Here is a 20170-nt window from a genome sequence, read left to right on the forward strand (position 1 = left end):
CTGCTCATGATTTTGCAGAATAATGAAAATCTCTACAGACTAACAATTAATATAGATCTTTTCTTAAGCACACAGCCTGAAGGGCAAATACCACAATTCCTGCAAAACACAAGTGGCTTGCATACTCACAAATAGTCTAAATCAAGAAGAGTACTCATGAAATTAGTACTTAAATCTGAATAAATTGCAGAATCTGTTCTTGAATGTAACTCTCAAACCATGGAATCTCCACAAAAATCTCAGGTGAGTGCTCTATGCCAGTGCATCCCCACATACTTTCCCTGTGCGTACAGGGCATCATCTTCCCCCTCCAGAAACAAAGCCAGGAATGGCAGCTGTTATTTCCATAGCAACTCTAACCCACCAAAAAGTAAAGCATGTGGAAAAATTCAGAGAAACAGAGTATCCACCAATTATTTATACAAGCTATGCTGAATAGCTTTTTCAATGTATTAAAGTGTGCCCTTTATGCAGGTTTGTAAAACACTCTTCTTTTTGCTAATAGCTATTAACTTCAGGTTTAGTGTTTGTTTTTTTAAAGAATGCACAAATCTCTCAGTATTCAACTACATTTCAAAAGACACTACAGTGACATAGCTGAACGAAAACAAGAATAAAGCTTTAGACCTTTTATTTTGAATCTAAAAAAGTCCACAAACAAGGACACCACAAATACTATATTTGCATTTTTTTCACGATAAGTATAAAATTACTTTCCTATCATTAAAAAGACATTAAAGTATTACTCACTATTAAGCGATCATCTCGTCCCATTGTAATAACAGTTCTGTTCACTGTGCGTAATAACTGTACCATTATTTCTTGAATATGGTGATAAGTTGATGCCTGTAATTGAAAACAAGCAGTTTTGGTATTAAATCCATCTCTCTTGTAAAAGAAAGCAGCAGCCAATTATTTTACACATTGACAGTTCAAGTTGTATAATATAACCACCCTATTGGAAGAACAACACTGTCTTCTTGCTCACATTGCTCCTTAGTTCCAGCAATGTCAGTGGAATACTTATTTCAAGCGGCACAGTCCAATTTTAGGCCTATCTATCACATAATTGTTTTTTGTTTCAAGCAGTCACTTCCCATCCCTGACTCACAGGACTCATGTTTTCCCAGTAACTGAGTAGCCTATAACTTAATAACAACAACGCAGGAACAGAGAATTGAGGCAAATTGTATCATAGTTCTCCACATCTGTCAATGGCCCTCAGGGTAGTCTGGAGCTCAGTAATATCGATAGCTTGCAGATGCAAAGCGTATCACTATTAAAGGAGAAAGTTATCTTCATTTCACTTCGCAGCTCTGTGACAGCACAAACTGAAGTTGGTCTGCTCTTTGGTCCCATTGCCAAAGTACTGGTCATGTTGCTTGCAAAAGGACACTTGATTATTTATTTTAAAACACTGAGCAGAGGGGTATAACCTTATATTCACCAATTTCACTAACCTTACTCTGATAACTAGAAAACTTTGGAAACTAGCATGCCACAATCAAAGAAAGAAAAAGTCGAAACAAATTTCTAACAGAAAAAAAAAAATTCTTACACCAAACAAGGCACCTCTTTAACATCACATGTACTATGGAAAGAACACCACAATCACAGAAGCCATGGTGATTTCTTAACAATATTTTAGTTGGCCAAGCTCCAATACCACCCCAGGAGAAACTGTCTCATTCTCATCAACTGGAAAATACAAACATCAAATTGAGAAACTGCATTGTTTGTAAAGCTTCCTCCCCCTAACTACAAAAATTAAACACAGCAATTATGTGTACTTTTATCTTAAGCATAAATCAAGCCCCTTAAAGGTATATGGCTACACCTATATCATCAATTTGGTTCAGAACAATTTTGAGGCAAATCCCTTGATCACTTCCATTTACCACGTACTGCTTCTGAGTGGTTTTGTTGCACACAGAATAGATTCATTCCAGATAGATATAAGCTAGAAGCTCCTTGAAAGTGCTAGAAATGAAGACATTAGGTTCTTGAACAATGTTTGGGCCACACCAATATAAGGTACCGCAGCATGTTTCTAAACTGTCTGCCTTCAGAAAGCTGGGCCATATGCATAATGGAGATGTTTGAACCACAGTATCAGACCATATCTTACTCACTGTAAACTCCCCAAGCCATGTACAACAGATTGATTACAAGCTCAACAACAAACCACATCAATCTAGTGTACACTCATGTTGTGACACATTCCTTGCTAATGCAGACATCACCAAAACATCCTACACAGCCAAGGCAAAAAACACTGAAGGGGAAGTCACATTAAACAAAGCGAACATGGTATAGAGATGTTTTTGCTGATACTTCTTAATATTCATTTGAAGGTATGGGAAGCTGCCTGCTGTAACAGTGACTACCTTCTGACAACAGTCTGTAAAAACACTAAAATTCACAGCACGCAGCCAGTTATTTTCTTTTCACCCAGGAAAGATACTATGTCTCACTGCAAGAACTGCAACACTTAAACAGCTTTCTGGTTAGAACCCTCCATGCAGCTACCACACCAAATGTAGAGATAAAAAATGGTGTCTCAGCTGAAATTGTTATCTGCAATAATGCAAGAAATAGCCTATGATTCTATGGTTTGGCCTCTGTTACAACTCAAGATATATTCATTAATCATAGCTGTTCCTATAATATTGATTACCACTATAATTAAAAAAATCAACAGTCAAGAAACGCAAACTATGTAGTAGCACTTCGCACACTTTCCTTGGGCACAAGGAAGTCACTTGGTCACTAGTTTACCTTTTTTTTTTTTTTTTTAAATTCAAAGATGAGGGCTCTTTAACCTCACTTCCTTCCACATTGCAGTATGTGCTATACCATTATTAGTAACAGTTCAGAACATTACATTATGATTTTAACATTCAGCCATGACTCCATTATTAAAGATTAGCTCTATTCTGAATTCACAAGTAGCACATAACACACCTTTCCTGGAAAAAATACAGCATCTGCTCAAGCATGCAGAGGTTATTTTCTGCTAAGCCTTTGAATTCTCAGAGAAAAGTTAGCAAATGAATTAAAATGGTTTCTTTATGAAACTGAGACTACTACCTTTCTTTTTAATAATCTAAGAAACAATTAAGCATTCAATACTGACATTGCTAACCTAACAAAAACAGTTTTTTCACACATTGCCTCTATGAAAGACTTCAGTTTTACTTTAACAGCTTCTAGCTTCAGAAGACAGTCTATCAACCCACTGTAACATGCATTTTCTTAGATTGTATTTCACTTCACAAGGATGACATGTTTTTTAGTGAAACCTGGAAAACCCACCATTTGATTAAACATTAGACTTTTCAGAAGCTAAACTAATAACTTGTACCATATACAAATGCTTCCTTGGAAAACACAAACTGTATTATTCCATTTTATGGAATATGGTCATGAAAAATGTATGCTTGTCTTCACTGTTGAAAAGGATTTGCTAGGAGACCAAGGCATGAAACAATCAGAGGTCATACACGGTATGCAGGTTAGCAGTAGGAAGTTCTCTCACAGAACTCAAATGTCTTCAGATTCATTGATGGGATGGATGGCACACATTCATATACATACATTAGTTAACAGAAAATCCAAACCAAACAAAATTTCAGTCTCTCTAAAAATAGCCGTGCAGGGTAATGGCAGTGAGTGTTTGATTTAGCTTTCATATTCTATTTAAACTTCTACAGGGTTGGGACAAAAATAAAGAGTAATTCCATTGTCTCAGAGTCAATCATGCACTTCAGAATATGATAGAGTGCTCATTTATTTGGACAGTGACAAACATGGACTAACTGAATGGCTCCTTCAGAATCATGGTATTACACAACCTGTACTTCAGATACCCACTTGGAGATATCTCTTCAGTCAATTCGTTTCAGCTGTCCCAGCTGTGACCTCTGGCAAGCTCTTGCCCAACTCTAGCCTACGCCTTGGCATGGGGCAGAGTGAGAAACAGAGAAGGTCTTGACACTGTGCAAGCACTGTTCAGCAATTACTAAAATTTTCATTGGTATGTTATCAACACTGTTTTGGTCACAAATCTAAAACACAGCACCATATGGGCTGCCACAAAGGAAAAGAACTCTATACAACCAGATCCAGTACGCTCGCTCTCTTATGCATCCAGTTCTATAACTTTGTGTTTCCCCTCTGACAAACACACAAAATAAGAGCACACATAAAAGGATAAAGTTTTTTTTTTTTTAGATCACATAGTTCATAATCATGCATCGTTCTGATTGAAAATTGTCTGCAGAAGAACTTAAGGTAACTGGCCCTAACAAACCACGCAGACTCGCTAACTAAATTCCTTTGAAACTCTCTTTTGCTAAAGTCTTGAGATCTGCCGTAAGTTAGGCAAATGCTTTACAAATTTCTGCACAATTCTACAACACTTCCAGACTTGTTTGCTAATATAATCAACTTAAAATGCAGCTGCTGCCAATTAGCGACTTTGTGCACAGAACAGGCAAAGATTATACAGCTCACTTGCACTCGTAGTCTCAACCAAGATTTTATTTTGGATTCCAAGAGAAAGAGTTCACCGTTATATTTAATCATGTAAGCACTATAAACAAAAATTTGTTCTGATACAGTAAATATTAAACTATGGGATACATGTTAGATTAGAGACAAAGTCACCTTATGAAGGGCTGTCAGATTGCACACGAAGTTGTTGTAAAGGGGGAAAAGGGAAGTGCATTTAATTAAAACAGAAAGAAAAAGTCACAGATTTCACCACAGCCTTCATCAATGACTTACTTTCAGTTCTGAGCTTTAATTGTATTTCACAGGTGCTGAAAGTACACAGTTTCACGCTATGAAACTAATGTTTGACATGATTCAGTCAAAACAATGTCATCTATGTCTAAATGTTGTTTGCTGCAGAGGACATTTAAAATCAAACATAAGCATCTCACCTAGATGCCTAGCAATGACTGCCTATTCATAAAAATAAAGTCCTTAACATAAACCAGTGTTCTTAATAATGTACTTGCTACCTGCAGAACCCAGCAGCTGGACAGCAGCTGAAGAGAACAGTGTTTGAACACAAGGAACTGATGATTCACATCACTTCCCACTTGCCAAACAATGCAGGGCAAAACAGTAGGGCAGAGCTGGCAATATCTCAATATCTTTTTCTTTGACAAAGAAAATACATTCTTCAAAAATTCTGTAACAACTTCAAAGATGATCTCACCATATAAATTTTGACCACACAAAACACAGACCAACTACAGCTGCTTCTTTCTGTCTTTTGTGTATATTCTACTTCTGGCAATTTCCACAGAATAAATCCAATGCAAAAATATCAAAGCTAAGTTTACAAAAAGTTTTAAATACTAATCCAAAGCCAGATTTCTCCATTGAGACAGAAAACCAAAAGAAACATGGACAAGATATTGGTCTTTTCAAGATAGAGTTAAGCTTACAATTAATATTGTAAACTGAGTCTGTCACTAATGCCTGAAGTTTTCTCCTCCAGCAGGTCAAATCATCCGTCTTCTTAGAAAGATGCTAAGAGATACAGGAAATTAATTGTTCAATAGAAAATGGACCTTAAGTTTCAAGCGCAATCCCACAAGAAATAATTTGGTTAATTACTAAAACAATAGATAACACTGAAAAAAGGCATTCTGAAGGAGATCACCTAAATACTACTATCATAATAATCTGGCCGTATAGTGAATCTTTTCCATTTGCCAGTACGAGTATGGGATATGAAGTATTTTTCATTGCAAGTCAAAACTGTACATCATTGAAACCAGATTTTTCAGTTTAGCTGGAAAGTAAGCATGCATGTTGCACGCAAGAGAAATCTCCACTGTCTCTTAAAGATGAAGTACTGTCTGATGCCTTATATACTGCTGTATTGAAGGTGTTCCCTTCCTTTGGTCTTCTTCCCTCCTTCAGACAAGTAGTCTCAAAAGCAGGTTTTTTTAGTACTAAAGCAGGACCAGTGTCTAGCATAGCTAAAAAAAAAAAAAAAAAAAAACCTTTATAACCCATGGATAATCTGTCAAGGAAAAAAAGAAATTACTAGTGATAGTCAAGCATTTGCTGTTGTAGTTAAAAAAACAGTCATATTCAATGACATAGGCCTGAATATATTCTAGCATCCATATTGTCTCTGATCAGCAATTGTATTGCCAGAAGGCATGTCAGGGTATGTATTTTTCTCAACAGAAACATCTAGTTCTTTTGTTGATGTCCCAACTATTCTACAATGTTTCCTATACTCATGAATCTGATGCCTCAGGAGGGGTCGTCACATGCTGATACCACTACTGGATTTAAACCTACTTCAAGGGACTTTTCTTCTTATATTAGAAATTCATCAGTATTCATTGCAAAAGTTATCTGTAGATAACTGCCACTCAAACATCTCAGGGAATCTCCAGTTTACAGGTTACCTTCCTTAAAAGAAGCTATCGAAGAAATACCATTCGTTTTAATCAAATGTGAATGTGTTTGGATTTTTTTAAATTCATGTTTTTTAAATTCTCACCAATTTTCATGATGTAATGGGTTACATGTTACCTAAAAAGCCGTTGTTTGTCATAATGCAAAAAGGTTTGCCTGGCTACCTCATTCAACAGGAGTAAAGGCACAGAATGCATTACCTGCTTTTAAACAACTTTATTCTATACAAATCACATAAATTTAATTGGATTGTTAAAAGACTGAAGTCCAAATCTGTGAAGAGTACAATCACCCATTAACTGTCTGGTCTCCAGCTGCGTTTAAACATAGACATCACACTGATCGGTGGAAAAGAAATCCAACCAAAAAAATCCTATTACTAAAGATAATGTTCTCCTCCGTGATAAAAATGCATTTGATTTTAAATACAGCTAAGCATTTGCCTAATATCAAGGGAGAACATCTGAAGGAAAAAATATTAAGAGCTTTTCATAAGCTCTCAGCAGCACCATGTTAACCAAGTAGTTTTCAACTAAAGGGTTCCCAAATGAAATCTAAAGTATTTGTCTAATTATTTTTTCAAGTCTTTAATGCATATGTACATTAATGCATTCGCAGAACTGTCCAGAACCAGTAGTTACAAACCTCTCAAACATGGAATTTATTGAAACAAATACTTGCTTTTCTTCAATCACCTTTGCACTTTATTTACACCTCCTTTCTGTAGACATTTCCATAGGGGTTATCAGCTCAGATATAGGTCATCTTCCATCCCCCAAGTTTTATGTTTTTACTAATAATGATGAATTAAACAAACAAACAAATCTATCTACACTTTAAAATATTTTGTTCCCAACAAGAGAAACTTACAAGCATTTCCAAAAATGAAAAAAAAATTTATTAGCAAGAATTCTACTTAGTAACTGGTTTTGTGGCAACAGTCACACTTAACATATGAATAAGACACAGGTTGAAAGGGTGCTTTCTTTAGAAACAGTAATTTGAGAAATAAATAAAATGGGATGCCTTTTAAAAAACCTTGCATTTTCAAAGGTTTCTTCTCTGGAAAACAGCTCATAGCCTTTCTATATCGTTCTGTATATCTCATTTCCTACTCTTGGAAAATGGACAAGTTGGAATCTACAAAATAGTTTTCAGACTGCATGAGGTTACATATGTGCATAGCAAGCAACAAGAATCTGACTTCGTGCTGTTCTGCATATAGCAATGCTCTCACTCATACAAGCATGAGCTACAAACCCATATTTTCAGTAGGCACTAACAAATCTTTGACATGCCAGCTACTGTTAAGATGGACAGCAACTGTTTAGTTTCAAATAAGCTTAATTTATGTGGTACACATGCAGAAAGCATCAATCCATCTTACTTTACGACTGCGTTTCATCTTTTAAAGTATACAGTAATCAAACCGGTTTACTTTACATTACAGACCTATAAATTTTAACTCGACTCTTTGCCCTATCATGCTTTCACCATTTATCTTATGAATTTCATTTGAAACTCAAATGTTCCAATACCTCTCAAGCATCACCTTGTAGTAATCCCTCCTGAAGCGCTTATGTCTAAAACAATGAGGAAAATAGCTCATAATACACAGGAAAATATTGCCCTGTGCAAACAGAGAAGCCTCTTCAGTTCCAAACTCAAAGATTTTTATGAAACCAAGCAACATGCTGTAATGATTTCATTAGTAGAAAATGATCCAAGGATCCATAGTGAAAAACCACTAAAATGACAACTTCCCTTCATCCAAAGCCTACAAAGTTTGAACACATGTATCGGAAAAACATAGCTCAGGAGAAATCAGCAATATTCACAGGAGAAATTACAACTTTCCTAATGTAATTAATTATGATATTTTCTCAGAATAAATGCCTCAAATTATCATGAAATTTCATCGAATAACCTACTGCTCAGTAAAAAGCAAGGGACTAAAAAGTCAATTCAATATTCTCTCAAATGAGAAAAGCAACCACCCAGATAAAAATTTCTACAGTGCTCCAAAACTTCACAAGCCTGAGAAAGAAATCGCAAAGTAAAGTATAGTAAAGAGTAATCTGTTTTACATAGACATTGCTGAAAGCAGAAACCATAAGCTACAACATTTGTACATTGAAAAGCATTTCTTTCAGAAACTAGAAAAGTTTTTATAAAAAGAAACAAGATTATATTTGAAAATTATTCTGAATGCTTAGAATAATAATAGAAACATCATATAGTCTGGGTTGAAAGGGATCTTTAAAGGTCATCTAGTTCAATCCCCCTGCCATGAGCAGGGACATCTTCAACTAGATAAGGGTGCTCACAGCCCCGTCTAACCTGACCTTGAATATTTCCAGGGATCGGGCATCTACCACCTCTCTGGGCAACCTGTGCCAGTGTTTCATCGCCCCCATCATAAAAAATGTCTTCCTTCTATCTAGCCTAAATCTACCCTTTTCGGTTTAAAAAGGCTACCCCTTGTCCTGTCACTACCTGCCTTTGTAAAAAGTCCCTCCTCAGCTTTCTTGTAGGCCCCTTTAGGTACTGGAAGGCTGCTTTAAGGTCTCCCTGGAGCCTTCTTTTCTCCAGGCTGAACAGCCCCAACTCTCTCAGCCTGTCCTCACAGGAGAGGTGCTCCAGCCCTCGGATCATCTTCGTGGCCTCCTCTGGACTCACTCCAACAGGTCCATGTCCTTCTTGTGCTGGAGACTGCAGAGTTGAGGGCAGTACTGCAGGGAGGGTCTCACCAGTGTGGGGTAGAGGGGCAGAATCCCCTCCCTCGACCTGCTGGTCACGTTGCTTTCGATGCGGCCCAGGATCTGGTTGGTTTTCTGGGCTGCCAGTGCACATTGCCAGCTCATGTCCAGCTTTTCATCTACCAGTACCCCCAAGTCCTTCTCCTCAGGGCTGCTCTCCATCCCTTCATCCCTCAGCCTTTATTGATACTGGGGGTTTCCCAGACCCAGGTGCAGGAACTTGCACTTGGCTTTGCTGAACTTCATGAAGTTCACATGGGCACACTTCATCAGCTTGTCCAGGTCCCTCTGAATAGCATTCCATCCCTCAAGCATGTCAACCAAACCACTCAACTTGGTGTCATAATATTCTAATTCATATCAGTATGTATTCCATTGAACTTTACCAATCAAAACTAGAAGTGCCTAAACCTCTGCCAGGAAAAAACACAGCAGCCTCACTGCTTTTAATAATACTATGGTGATTTACAGCAGCTGACTATTTAAGAATATAAAATTGCGAAATAAAAAAAGATAGCACAGATATCAGTACTTCACCTTTAATATTCCAACCGCCCTTTAACTTAAGTTTATGAAAAATAGGAGAAAAGTTCAATTTGCCACTGACTTGTATTAAAAATTTAAATGAGCTTCATCAGCATCAATAATTTACAACCTAATCAGCTCAGACTTACTACAGACTTGGGCCATCTACATCATCATCAATACTTACAGGGTCTTGACAGCTCAGAACCTCCAGGATGCTATTGAGTAATTCAACACAGTACTTCTTCTCCTGGACCTGGAGCTGCTGATCATCCTTCTGTTCCAGTAATTCCTTCAGCTCTTTTGTAATCACAGGAAGCAGAATGTCCCTGCATTCTGAAAGCAAGCAAATTATCTTAAGAACAAATATCAATCAAATACTACTTGCAAATAAACCCTCCTCCAAACAGTGAAACACAATATGCTTTAACAGTTACAGTCCCTTCCAATGTGGAATTGCTGGTTTTCCAATCATCCCTCAGGATGATTATTTTAGATTTAGATACTCTAAAACTTGTGTGCTATTTTTGTAAGTCAATAGTATTTCCCATATATGAAAAACATAACTTCCTGATAATTTCTTTCAGTTAAATTTTGAAAGATGTTTAGCTTGTCCAAAACACTTAGGGACAAATTATTCATTTCATATACAAAGCACCTAGAAATAAGCTATGTTTAAATAGTGACAGGATTTTAATGTAAGAAAAATACTATATTTATTAATTATTCTTTTTAAGACACAAACAGCAACAGAATTGGTTTATGTGCATAATTTTGAAATATACCTGCTAAGAACACATAAAAGAATGCAGACAAGGAAAAGACTCTAATGAAAGACCTATCACACCTATGAGGGTGAGCGCCACACATACATTCATCCTTATTTAAATTCAAGGAAGCTGACACAAATAGTAATTTACATTTCAATCTCACATGTACATTGACTTTTTAAGACAGAAGTGGTTATAGGAAATGTTGGGAGGACAAGATGCACAAATTATAAATAACTTCAAAGGCACTGTCTATCTAGGAACAAAAGATAGAGATTTTTCTTCTAATTTAATTGATACATGCCACTGAGTGATTTAAGTAGCAGCTTCTACAACAGTGCTACGAAAATAACCTGGGAAACAGAGCTAAATGTAGCTTCAAATGTTCCACCTCAGAATAAAATTTGTATAGAACTAGAGAAACGTTCTAGTCACAGGCAATGAGCTGAAGTTCTTACTCTTTTCCACTCAACCGATTTCTTACTGCTTAAAATTGTTTGTCTTAGCTCTCTGGAAAAATATTTATATCACCAATTGGATACTACTTTCTATCAATACCACATATTACAGTTTCTGAAAAATTAATAGAACAAAACTAGAAAACTTAATTACTGAAAACAAAAGTGAAAATGTGGCTTTTTATTTTTTCTTTTAAGAATGATTTAGAACACCTTTACCTGGACATACAGCACACTCGCGGAGTGTGAGATGTGTGAAACTCTATCCAATGTGGTTTAAAACAAGCCAGGGGCTCAGAATCCCCCCAAAATAAGGGTGCTAGTATAGCAAGACAGGAGAGTAAAAAAGAAAGAGAGGAAAAGAGTGGGAAGTAGATTATAAACTCCTGAATTTTGTAGATGAAACAACAGAAGCTATCCATGCAGATTATTCTTATTTCAAGTAACAGCTCTAAGCCATATAAAGCCAGGAATTTTTATTCATGTATAAGAGGCAGCATAATTTCTTGCCTCACAAAGTATCTCTACTCTTGGTAAGGCCACAATGTGAACAAAAAGCTATTGATCTAATTTTCTATAACCCTTGTTCCAAGCTACAAGAAAAATCTTACTCAATGACTAAATTACAAACTCACTAGTAAAACAGCAGTTAAAGAACACATATCAACATAAGACCTGTTCAAAGAGCAGGATAAAAAAAGAATTTCACACAGCTTACAGTTCATTTACATGACCAATTCCGCACAGACGAGCTTCCTGCACTTAATGCAGGTCAGGCTACCGCTCTGATTCAGAAACCAAATAGCTGCACTTACAAAGCACTTAGCACAGCATACTAACACTCCTGAGGCATTTCAGTATGGATTTGTGTTCATGGAGACAGAGAAAAACTCCCCTCCAAAAGTCATCCACACTGATAGATTTGTAGTCACCAGCTGCAGACATCAAACATTATACAGTTTTCTGAAACTGAGATGTAATTTGATAATCAGCAACTTCTTTCTTGACTTGCTCATATGAACCCACTTCTAATAACTAATTGTAAATACATCAAATGCAATGCCATTAACTTCTTGACCAAAAACTGAACCAAATAAACATCATTAGCAACGTTAAAAGTTACATGCAATACCTTTAAAACTTGCTGAAATGTGACTAGTACTTTCTTTTTTAATAAAGGGCTAACATATTCAGTCAACAAATAAGTAGAAATTATAAATTAGATTATTACCTACCTACTTTTTCAAAAGCTAGAAAACAAACTTTAATTCTGCTTTCATTGCAATCAGTGCAAACTCCCCTTCCACAGTCTAGGGTTATTCAGGGAGGGGGAGAAACAGTTCACAGTACGATCAGTTCAGGATTCATTCATTGTTCTGACCACTCCAAAAATATTTAAGATACCTTTTCCTTTGGACATAACATTTATTGCTAACCAAGTTCCATTTCATGATGGCTATGAAAAAGACCATAAGTGTATTAGTGTAAACACCTGTTAAACCTATTAGTATAAACACCCATTTCTCTAAAATAGCAATGACTGTTTCATTCCCACTGCACAGTTGAGCTGAAAGAGTTATTTGCCAGACTTTTAACTTCTCCATACAGTCCATATGCTGCTGAGATAGAAGCTGCGTGTCACCCCAGCGAGATACATGCAAAGAACTTGCTTACAAAGTTTTAACAGAGAAATTAAAATGGGACTGCAGTGGATTTCCAGTCTGTTACTGAAAGATGGCATGCATTTAACAGACTTTAAAGTGGATCAGACAAAAAAAATAAATAAATAAATAAAAGAGACTCACAACTGAAACAAGCAGTTCTGGGTATAAGCAAAAACTTCTTCCTCGTGAAGACAGTCTGGCAGTGGAATGAACAGGTTACCCAGTCTCTATCATTAGAGGGTTTTGAGACCCACCCGGAGCAAGCCCAGAGGAACCTGGTCTGACCTCAGAGCTGATCCCATTTTGAGTGGAAGGTTGGACTAGACACATTCCCAGGTTCATTTTAAACTTGAACTATTCTACAATCCTTTATTGCAAAGATTGCTAATTAATGGTAGCGTAGCAGTAGCTTGGGGCACTGCAAATGACCAGTTGCTAATCATCAGGAACAGAAGATAGTAGCCAACCACTGGATAACAACTGCCAGCACATGGAAAAAAATTTACAGGAGACTGCCAGATTTCTGGGAAATGAACGGAGGCTGTCAGAGAGTTAGGAACAAAGATAAATCTCTACGTATATACCTATATATGTAAATCATGACATCTTTAGGGCTTGTCATTTTTTTCATCCATAGACTCAAGTGACAAGGTTTCCAATACCAGAAGAGACGACATCAGAATCATGACTCTAAAGACAGATGGGAGAAACCTATTTTTTGTCAATTCAGTCCATAGCACTTGCACAGCATCTGTGGAGAGGCAAAAGTTTGCTTCACATATATTTAACCTGTATGAAAATACACATGCAGCAAGCACTGAGGGCTGTCAAAAATTCAATTTCACTTTTCTGATACCCACTCTGCCTCATCCCTGTTTTCCTTTTCAGATTCTCTAACTGCATGCAAGATGTACTGAGGAAATGATACATCACAAGCTAAACTCCCCATCTTTCCTACAGCATTGTTGATCCAATACAGTAACCCACATGACAGGCAATAAAGCTTATCTGCATACAGTATCACTATAGAGATTTGTCTGCAGTTATATCTACATCTACACATGGCAACATTTTGCGTCACAAGTTCTCTGCTCTAAACCTGCTGTGTACAAACTCCACTTCTTACAAAGATGCCTAACTGTTACTCTAACATTCTGCAACAGGCACAGTAAGAGCTACAATTAATACAACATGAAGATGGACACATTTAGACAAACACATTCAACCTTTAACTAATCTGCAATCACATGTCACAGGAATATAGATTCCAAATCAACAGCATGTAAGAAATTTAGCTGGTAACCGTCTTCTCATAACTACCATTCTTTAAAACAGTGCCTTTAAAACATTTCCACTTCAAAAAAACATCAGTAGGTACTGCTATGCTAACAGGTCTGTTCATAACAACAAAGTTGAAAGACATGTCAAATTGCGTGACATCTCAGCCACTTTGCACCACTCACAACAAGGACAGAACATTATATGCACATACCAGTTTCACATCTGCCACAATAAACATAGTTACTGCACCCACTGCTCCAAAACAATATCCAGCTCAATTTTTAAGCCATTAAGATCTCCCTTGAAATGCCTCACAGCTAGCAAATATAAAAATCCTCTTTGGGTAGCTTTTAAAGTTACAGGAAGCAACTGGTTAATAAATCATAATCAAAATCTATACTTAATGAGCTTTATTTCACAAGTAAGACACTGGATTGAACAAAGTCATGGATCAAGGGGAATCCTGTATTTTAGCTAAAGTACATTTTAAATTTATACTCATACAGGAAAAAAACCTAGGACTTCAAGGCAGGTATTATGTGTATATTAATCACCAAGTTACATCTGACTTCACATGCCAGTGATACCCATTTGACCAATAATCGGGAAGCACAGAGGAGATCACAAGTTACAAGTTGCACTGGACACCTGAAAGAGAAGTGGAAGTAAACTTCATTGAATTTAAAACTCCTCCATACCAGGGTTTCAGAAGCCATTTAAAACTCTTCCTATGAGAATGCAAAATGTCCACTGTTGTCTATAACTCATTTAAACACCACACACACATATTTTGGTGAAAGAAATAAGTTTTTGACATAATTCTCCTTCTGCATAAAGCCATTCCATACTATTTAAACATTACGAAAGCAGGGCTTCTTGCATAGACAAAATTTTCCTATTGCACTGAGAGGACAGCTGAGGCAGAAGGTACAATTGATTTCCTCCAGTTTTAAGAGCTAATTACTCTGCAAGCTTCATTACTCCCAGTTGTACTTTGCATTATAAATTAAAATTTGATCCATATTTGATTCATATAGAATCTATTAAAAGGACTCAACATATGCAGCTGATCAATTATTTACAGTGCATTTTCAGACGTGAACAATGTTGAAGTGTCAAGCTGCATGGAAATTCAAAGGTCATGTAACTAACCTTAGTTGTATTATTTCCTTTAAAGAAACCCTGCAATTGTAATTAATAGAAAAATTGTTTAATATATTCTTATAACCAAATTGTATTTTTTGTGTTAATTATTTTGGTTTAGATTAAGGCTATATGCCTGTATTTTGTGACTGGCTGCTAGATAAACTCAGCTTGTTAGATAAGGTAATAAAGGAGAATTTATTTTGTGTATAGTAAACAAATGTGAAGGGAGGTTGTAGCAAGGCAAGTGTCAGTCTCTTCTCCCAAGTAACAAGCGATAGGACAAGAGGAAATGGCCTCAAGGGCTATCAAGCACTGCAAGAGGCTGCCAAGGGAAGTGGTAGAGTCACCATCCCTGGAGGTATTTGAAAGACGTGTAGACATGGCACTTGGGGACATGGTTTAGTGGTGGACTTGGTAGTGCTAAGTCTATGGTTGGACTCATTCTTTAGGGTCTTTTCCAACCAAAATGATTCTATCATTCTATTATTAAGCAAGCCACACACATACATCTCCCCCCTGCCCCAAGAAAGCTCAAGAAGAAAGGAGGAGAGACATGGCAGATGTCTAGCTGCTTTATTGCTTGACAAATGATGTGATAACATTGCCAAAGACAGATACACTCTCTCTTAGTGTTCAAACCCATGAAAAAAAAAAAAACTGTTCTGACTGGCTTTTTTTTCTAGAAGCCAGAAAAAACCCCAAACGTGCTGCTCCAAACTGTATTTGAACACATAAAACATTAACATACAGTTTGAACATCTTGCATTTATTCCATCAAGGTCTGTCAAAAGACACATTGTTCTACATTGTAATCAACCCCAAAATCCAACACACTTCTCTGAGAGAAGTTCCCTGGTAGCACCTTCCTGAATAAGGACAGGTAGATTAATTCTCATAAAAGACTGAGCAGTTATGTGTTTTTGGGTTTGGGTCTGGTTGGTTTATTTAATCCCTCTATTCACCTTATTCTCCTTCAGAAGATATCTAATGATTTCTTCTGTACCAGGTAAGTGAAATTCAAACTAAGTCATTAATGCAATAATGTCATGAAAGACGACATTTGGGTCTCCTTCAGCAAAAAATCACAGACGGGCTTCATTCCTGACTGCCTCATATATGCAGCCAAAATGGTAATAAAGATTTAACACCACTTTTGTCTCCCTTAGGGAACACTACTCTTGATTCCCTGGCATGCCTGTAGTCATATCCATCTGTTAGGATGGCTTCATGCCCACTTAAAAATGGGCATGCCAATTTAATAAGGACATAGGTGTCATTTGAAAACAGATTTAGAGCAAAGCCTTAAAAATAAAATCAGTGAACAACATTCTTTCAACGAGGAGAGACTTCTGAAAGCAGTCAGTGCTCAATTAAAGTGCCATGCTTCTTCACAAAGGACATCTGTTCACAACTGCAGGCATCTTTCTATGAAAAGTCTTCCATCTTCATTATTTGCTATTTAACTCTTCACTGGGACCCCAAAAGTAATGAATTCAAAATTGTATATATTTTATTCATTGCTAAATCTAAATTCAAACTTCACAGTTTAGATAAGAGCCACAGAAAGGGAAGGTACCATAGGCCACCTACACACTCTGACAGCACCGTAAGTTGCAAATTCTTTGTCTCTCAGAATCTAGTACTAACACAGGAAGGAGAAACACAATGGTTGATCCTGTGAAGCCAGCACACCATGTTGCTGCTAACCATTCAAAGCAAGCATCAGCAAGTAGGGTTAGATACAAAACATGTAGAGCATTAACGGTCACAGAACACCACTGTGACTAAACATAACACTGCAGAACGCATCCGCTTCCCAACTTCAAGGCGTATCTTCAAGTCTCTCCATTTCTCACAGGAGCTGAGTAATGTCATGTATTCGAAAGCAACCAGAGCAACATCTAACACCATCACTGCTGTAGCCAAAACAATGCTTTAAGCATTCAGTACCTTTTCCAGCTTGCAATGATTATAGTCTGCCAGCCTGCCACAAATGCTTGTCAGCATAACCTCTCTGGCAGATTTAAAAGTTCGCCTTGTGTTTGGATTATGGAATATTGATGAATTCCAATTTGCATGTTTCTACATTTCATTTAATTGACACATAAAATTTTGCTCAACAGCTTCAGTTCAACTTCTGTAATATGTCTTTGTTCTCTCTTTTCTACTTGAAGTAGTTGTATAGATACAGTTTTTACGCATACATTTAGAATTTCATTGTTAACCTCGTTCACCTAACTTGATTTAGATTTCCCTCCATGTATCAACATTAAAAAAAAAAAAGGCAACCCCCCCCCAAAATTGCTAAAACAACTGCCATAATGGATCAAGTCTAACAAAACGTTACCAGCAGCAATATTGAGCACGTCACCTACTCCTCTATAAACAGAAGAAAATAATGGCTTTAATCTACATGTGTTCATCACAAATGTATGCAGATAAATGCCTACAGATATGCATATGCCATCCTTATCCGTATCAAAGTATTGCAGGAATAGAACTGGCAAAAAATGAATACAGGATTCGAAGAGATGCTTTAAAGGTAATGTACCCCTAATAACACTACTGCATATTACAAAAGGAGGAAGGGGAAAAAAACCCACAACCCTACTCTCAGAAATGTGTTTCTTAAAAGAATCTTTTCAAAGCCAAGTACGAAACTCAAGCATGAATCCACAGAAGAGATCTTGTGTGTCAATAGAGAACTATGTCAAAGGAATTTATGAACAGTGAGTACTTTCAAATTTTTCCCAGTAGCTAAAAATGGGAGAGTCAAATGCATTAACAATCTCCTCAACATTTTAAAATGTTTGAACATAGAAGTTGTGTTGAAAACAGTCCAGGAAAACGATCACAGAATGTGAAAAATAAAACATTGGCTTAAGAACTCTTATCAGTAGGAACACAACCTAAGATTACAAGAATAGTTAAGATCAGTAACTATAACTCAATTCCGGTAATAATACTTAAACCAAAAGACACTTAATCAGAAAGTAGTGTTCCTTCTACCTTTTTTTTTTTAATTTTTTTCTTAACAGTCCTGAAGGTAAAAACAACACACCTTTTTCTAAATCTCTAACTGGGTTACATAGAAGACAGAACACAGACTTGATGCTGATTATATGCCACTATTTTAACTCTAAAATTTTTCTTAATCGACCGTGACTTGCACATATCTGAAATCACAACATGGACCTACAACTGGATCTTTTAAAAAAAAATTAAAATTTAAAACATTATATTCCTTGTGAAACATAGGCATTATACAACACAAACTTGCATTTCCTGACAGATCATAACCCATGTAACAAATTCAAACCTTTAGAAAAAAGGATTTAAAATAACATTAAAGTACAAGTCATTATCTTCCCAGTTTTCTCAGACAGAAAAGATCATTAAAGAGTTTAGCAGGACAATCTTAGATTGCTGAGGCTCTACTCTACTAAAGCATAACATTACCAAACCTATTTGCATTCACTTTATGCTGTATTACACATGCTATGTTACAGTTCATCTATTTTATTTTACTGGTTCTGCTTAAATTTAATATTACAGGATTTAAGATCATAATGTAATTGAAAAGATGCCATAGTTTAACCTGTATATAATTAATAACACACACACAATATTCATAGCACAGGACCAACTTAGTGACAGTATTCCTCAGGTGCACCTCAAAAATTTAGGACACATTTACATGTGCATTACTTAAGGAATAAATCTCAGATCTGACCTAAATCTTTGCTCTTCTAGATCACCAACACGTGAATTACCAATACTTTTCAAGGAGTGAAATGAAAGAATCAGAATATTTCACGGGTAAAACTTAGTAACATACACATGAATGTTAGGAAACCAGTCTAATTACGGGTGTATGCAAGTACCTATCTTGTTTAAACAATAGCACAATAGAAAGAGTTCTTCAGCAAGGAATAAAAAATTACTATAGTTTCAGCATTTCTTCTGGTGTCTGGCATATTAACCCCTACTGCTAACATATGTCTCTTGCTGCTGTTCTTCCAAAATCAGCAAGTGGTTTGCATATGCTGAACACGCAGTCGTTATGTCTACAGCCACAGTGAGCAGAGGACCTGGAATTTTGAGCCAAGAGACTGAAACTCTATTGCCACCTCTGCCAGTGACCATCTGTGTGACCTACTTAGAGTTTATATCCTTTGGAATAGATTTCACAGTGTTCTACTACAGCACAAACTCCTGATCAGGAGTGGACCTCTAGAGAATACAATGTCAAAAGCAGCAGTGTGAATACATACACATGATATGTTATGTTCAAGCATTTTATACTCATTTCATACCAATAAAAAACAATTCTCCCAAGGCTGATTCACAAATTTCACCATAATGTCAGTGAATATTCCATGGTCAGCTTACAAGAAAAATCTAGCTCCAAATACTATAAGCTTAAAAACACCAACTACAATAAAAATCGCATGTAAACAGCTATGAATTAATTTGGTGATCTCTCAAAAACAGAGAGATGATCAGGGAATTTTGGCAATAGGTTGCTTAAAAAAAACAAACAAACACACACACAAAAAACCACCCAAACACACCAACAAAACAGTGATGCATCAAAAGTAGTTTTACATAGAAACAAAGCAATTCTAACAAAACTTTTCTTCCGTAGGTCTAATAGAGAATTTCACAAGAGGGAAAGAATACTCCACTACATCTCACTATACAAAGGGAAAGATTTATGACAGGACACAGTTTCTAACATCCTAAGACATAAGACTTTGAAATCCCATTAGGAGTGCTTATACAGGAGAAGACAACCTTTTCTTTCTCTCTGATATTTTAAAATAATGAATTATCAAGTGATGTAAGAGGAAAGTGCCAAAAATTAAGTTTAAGAAGATTTCTTGTCCTCTGATCAAGAAGGACATAATATTGTCTGAAGACAAAGCTGAATAAACATCTGTGCATGTGCTCACACATCCTGTTAGAATGTTTCTAAACGTTATGGTGAAAGGTGCACAAGCAGTTGAGAGCATCAGTCTTCCTACATTCAGCCACTCAAACACCTGAACCCCACTAAGCTGTATTATAGTTACAGAGTGGGAACAAGAAATTGATGCCTCAACAAAAAAAAAAAA

The 20170-nt window shown here is 36.5% G+C and overlaps 1 protein-coding gene across 1 annotated transcript in view; it reads right to left on the reverse strand.

The window, feature by feature from the left end:
- Nucleotides 1-723: 723 nt before the first annotated feature.
- DOCK2 (dedicator of cytokinesis 2) overlaps nucleotides 724-20170 on the reverse strand; it is a 46870-nt gene continuing 27423 nt past the window's right edge. Inside the window, exons 9-10 of the mRNA XM_009700331.1 lie at nucleotides 9922-10070; nucleotides 724-846 (exon numbers count right to left, since the gene is read on the reverse strand). Coding sequence (XP_009698633.1) covers nucleotides 724-846; nucleotides 9922-10070 — 272 coding nt within the window. The remainder of the gene's footprint in view (nucleotides 847-9921; nucleotides 10071-20170) is intronic.

The sequence above is a fragment of the Cariama cristata genome, unplaced genomic scaffold (assembly GCF_000690535.1).
Source record: "Cariama cristata isolate BGI_N322 unplaced genomic scaffold, ASM69053v1 scaffold9185, whole genome shotgun sequence".
Taxonomy (NCBI): Eukaryota; Metazoa; Chordata; class Aves; order Cariamiformes; family Cariamidae; genus Cariama; species Cariama cristata.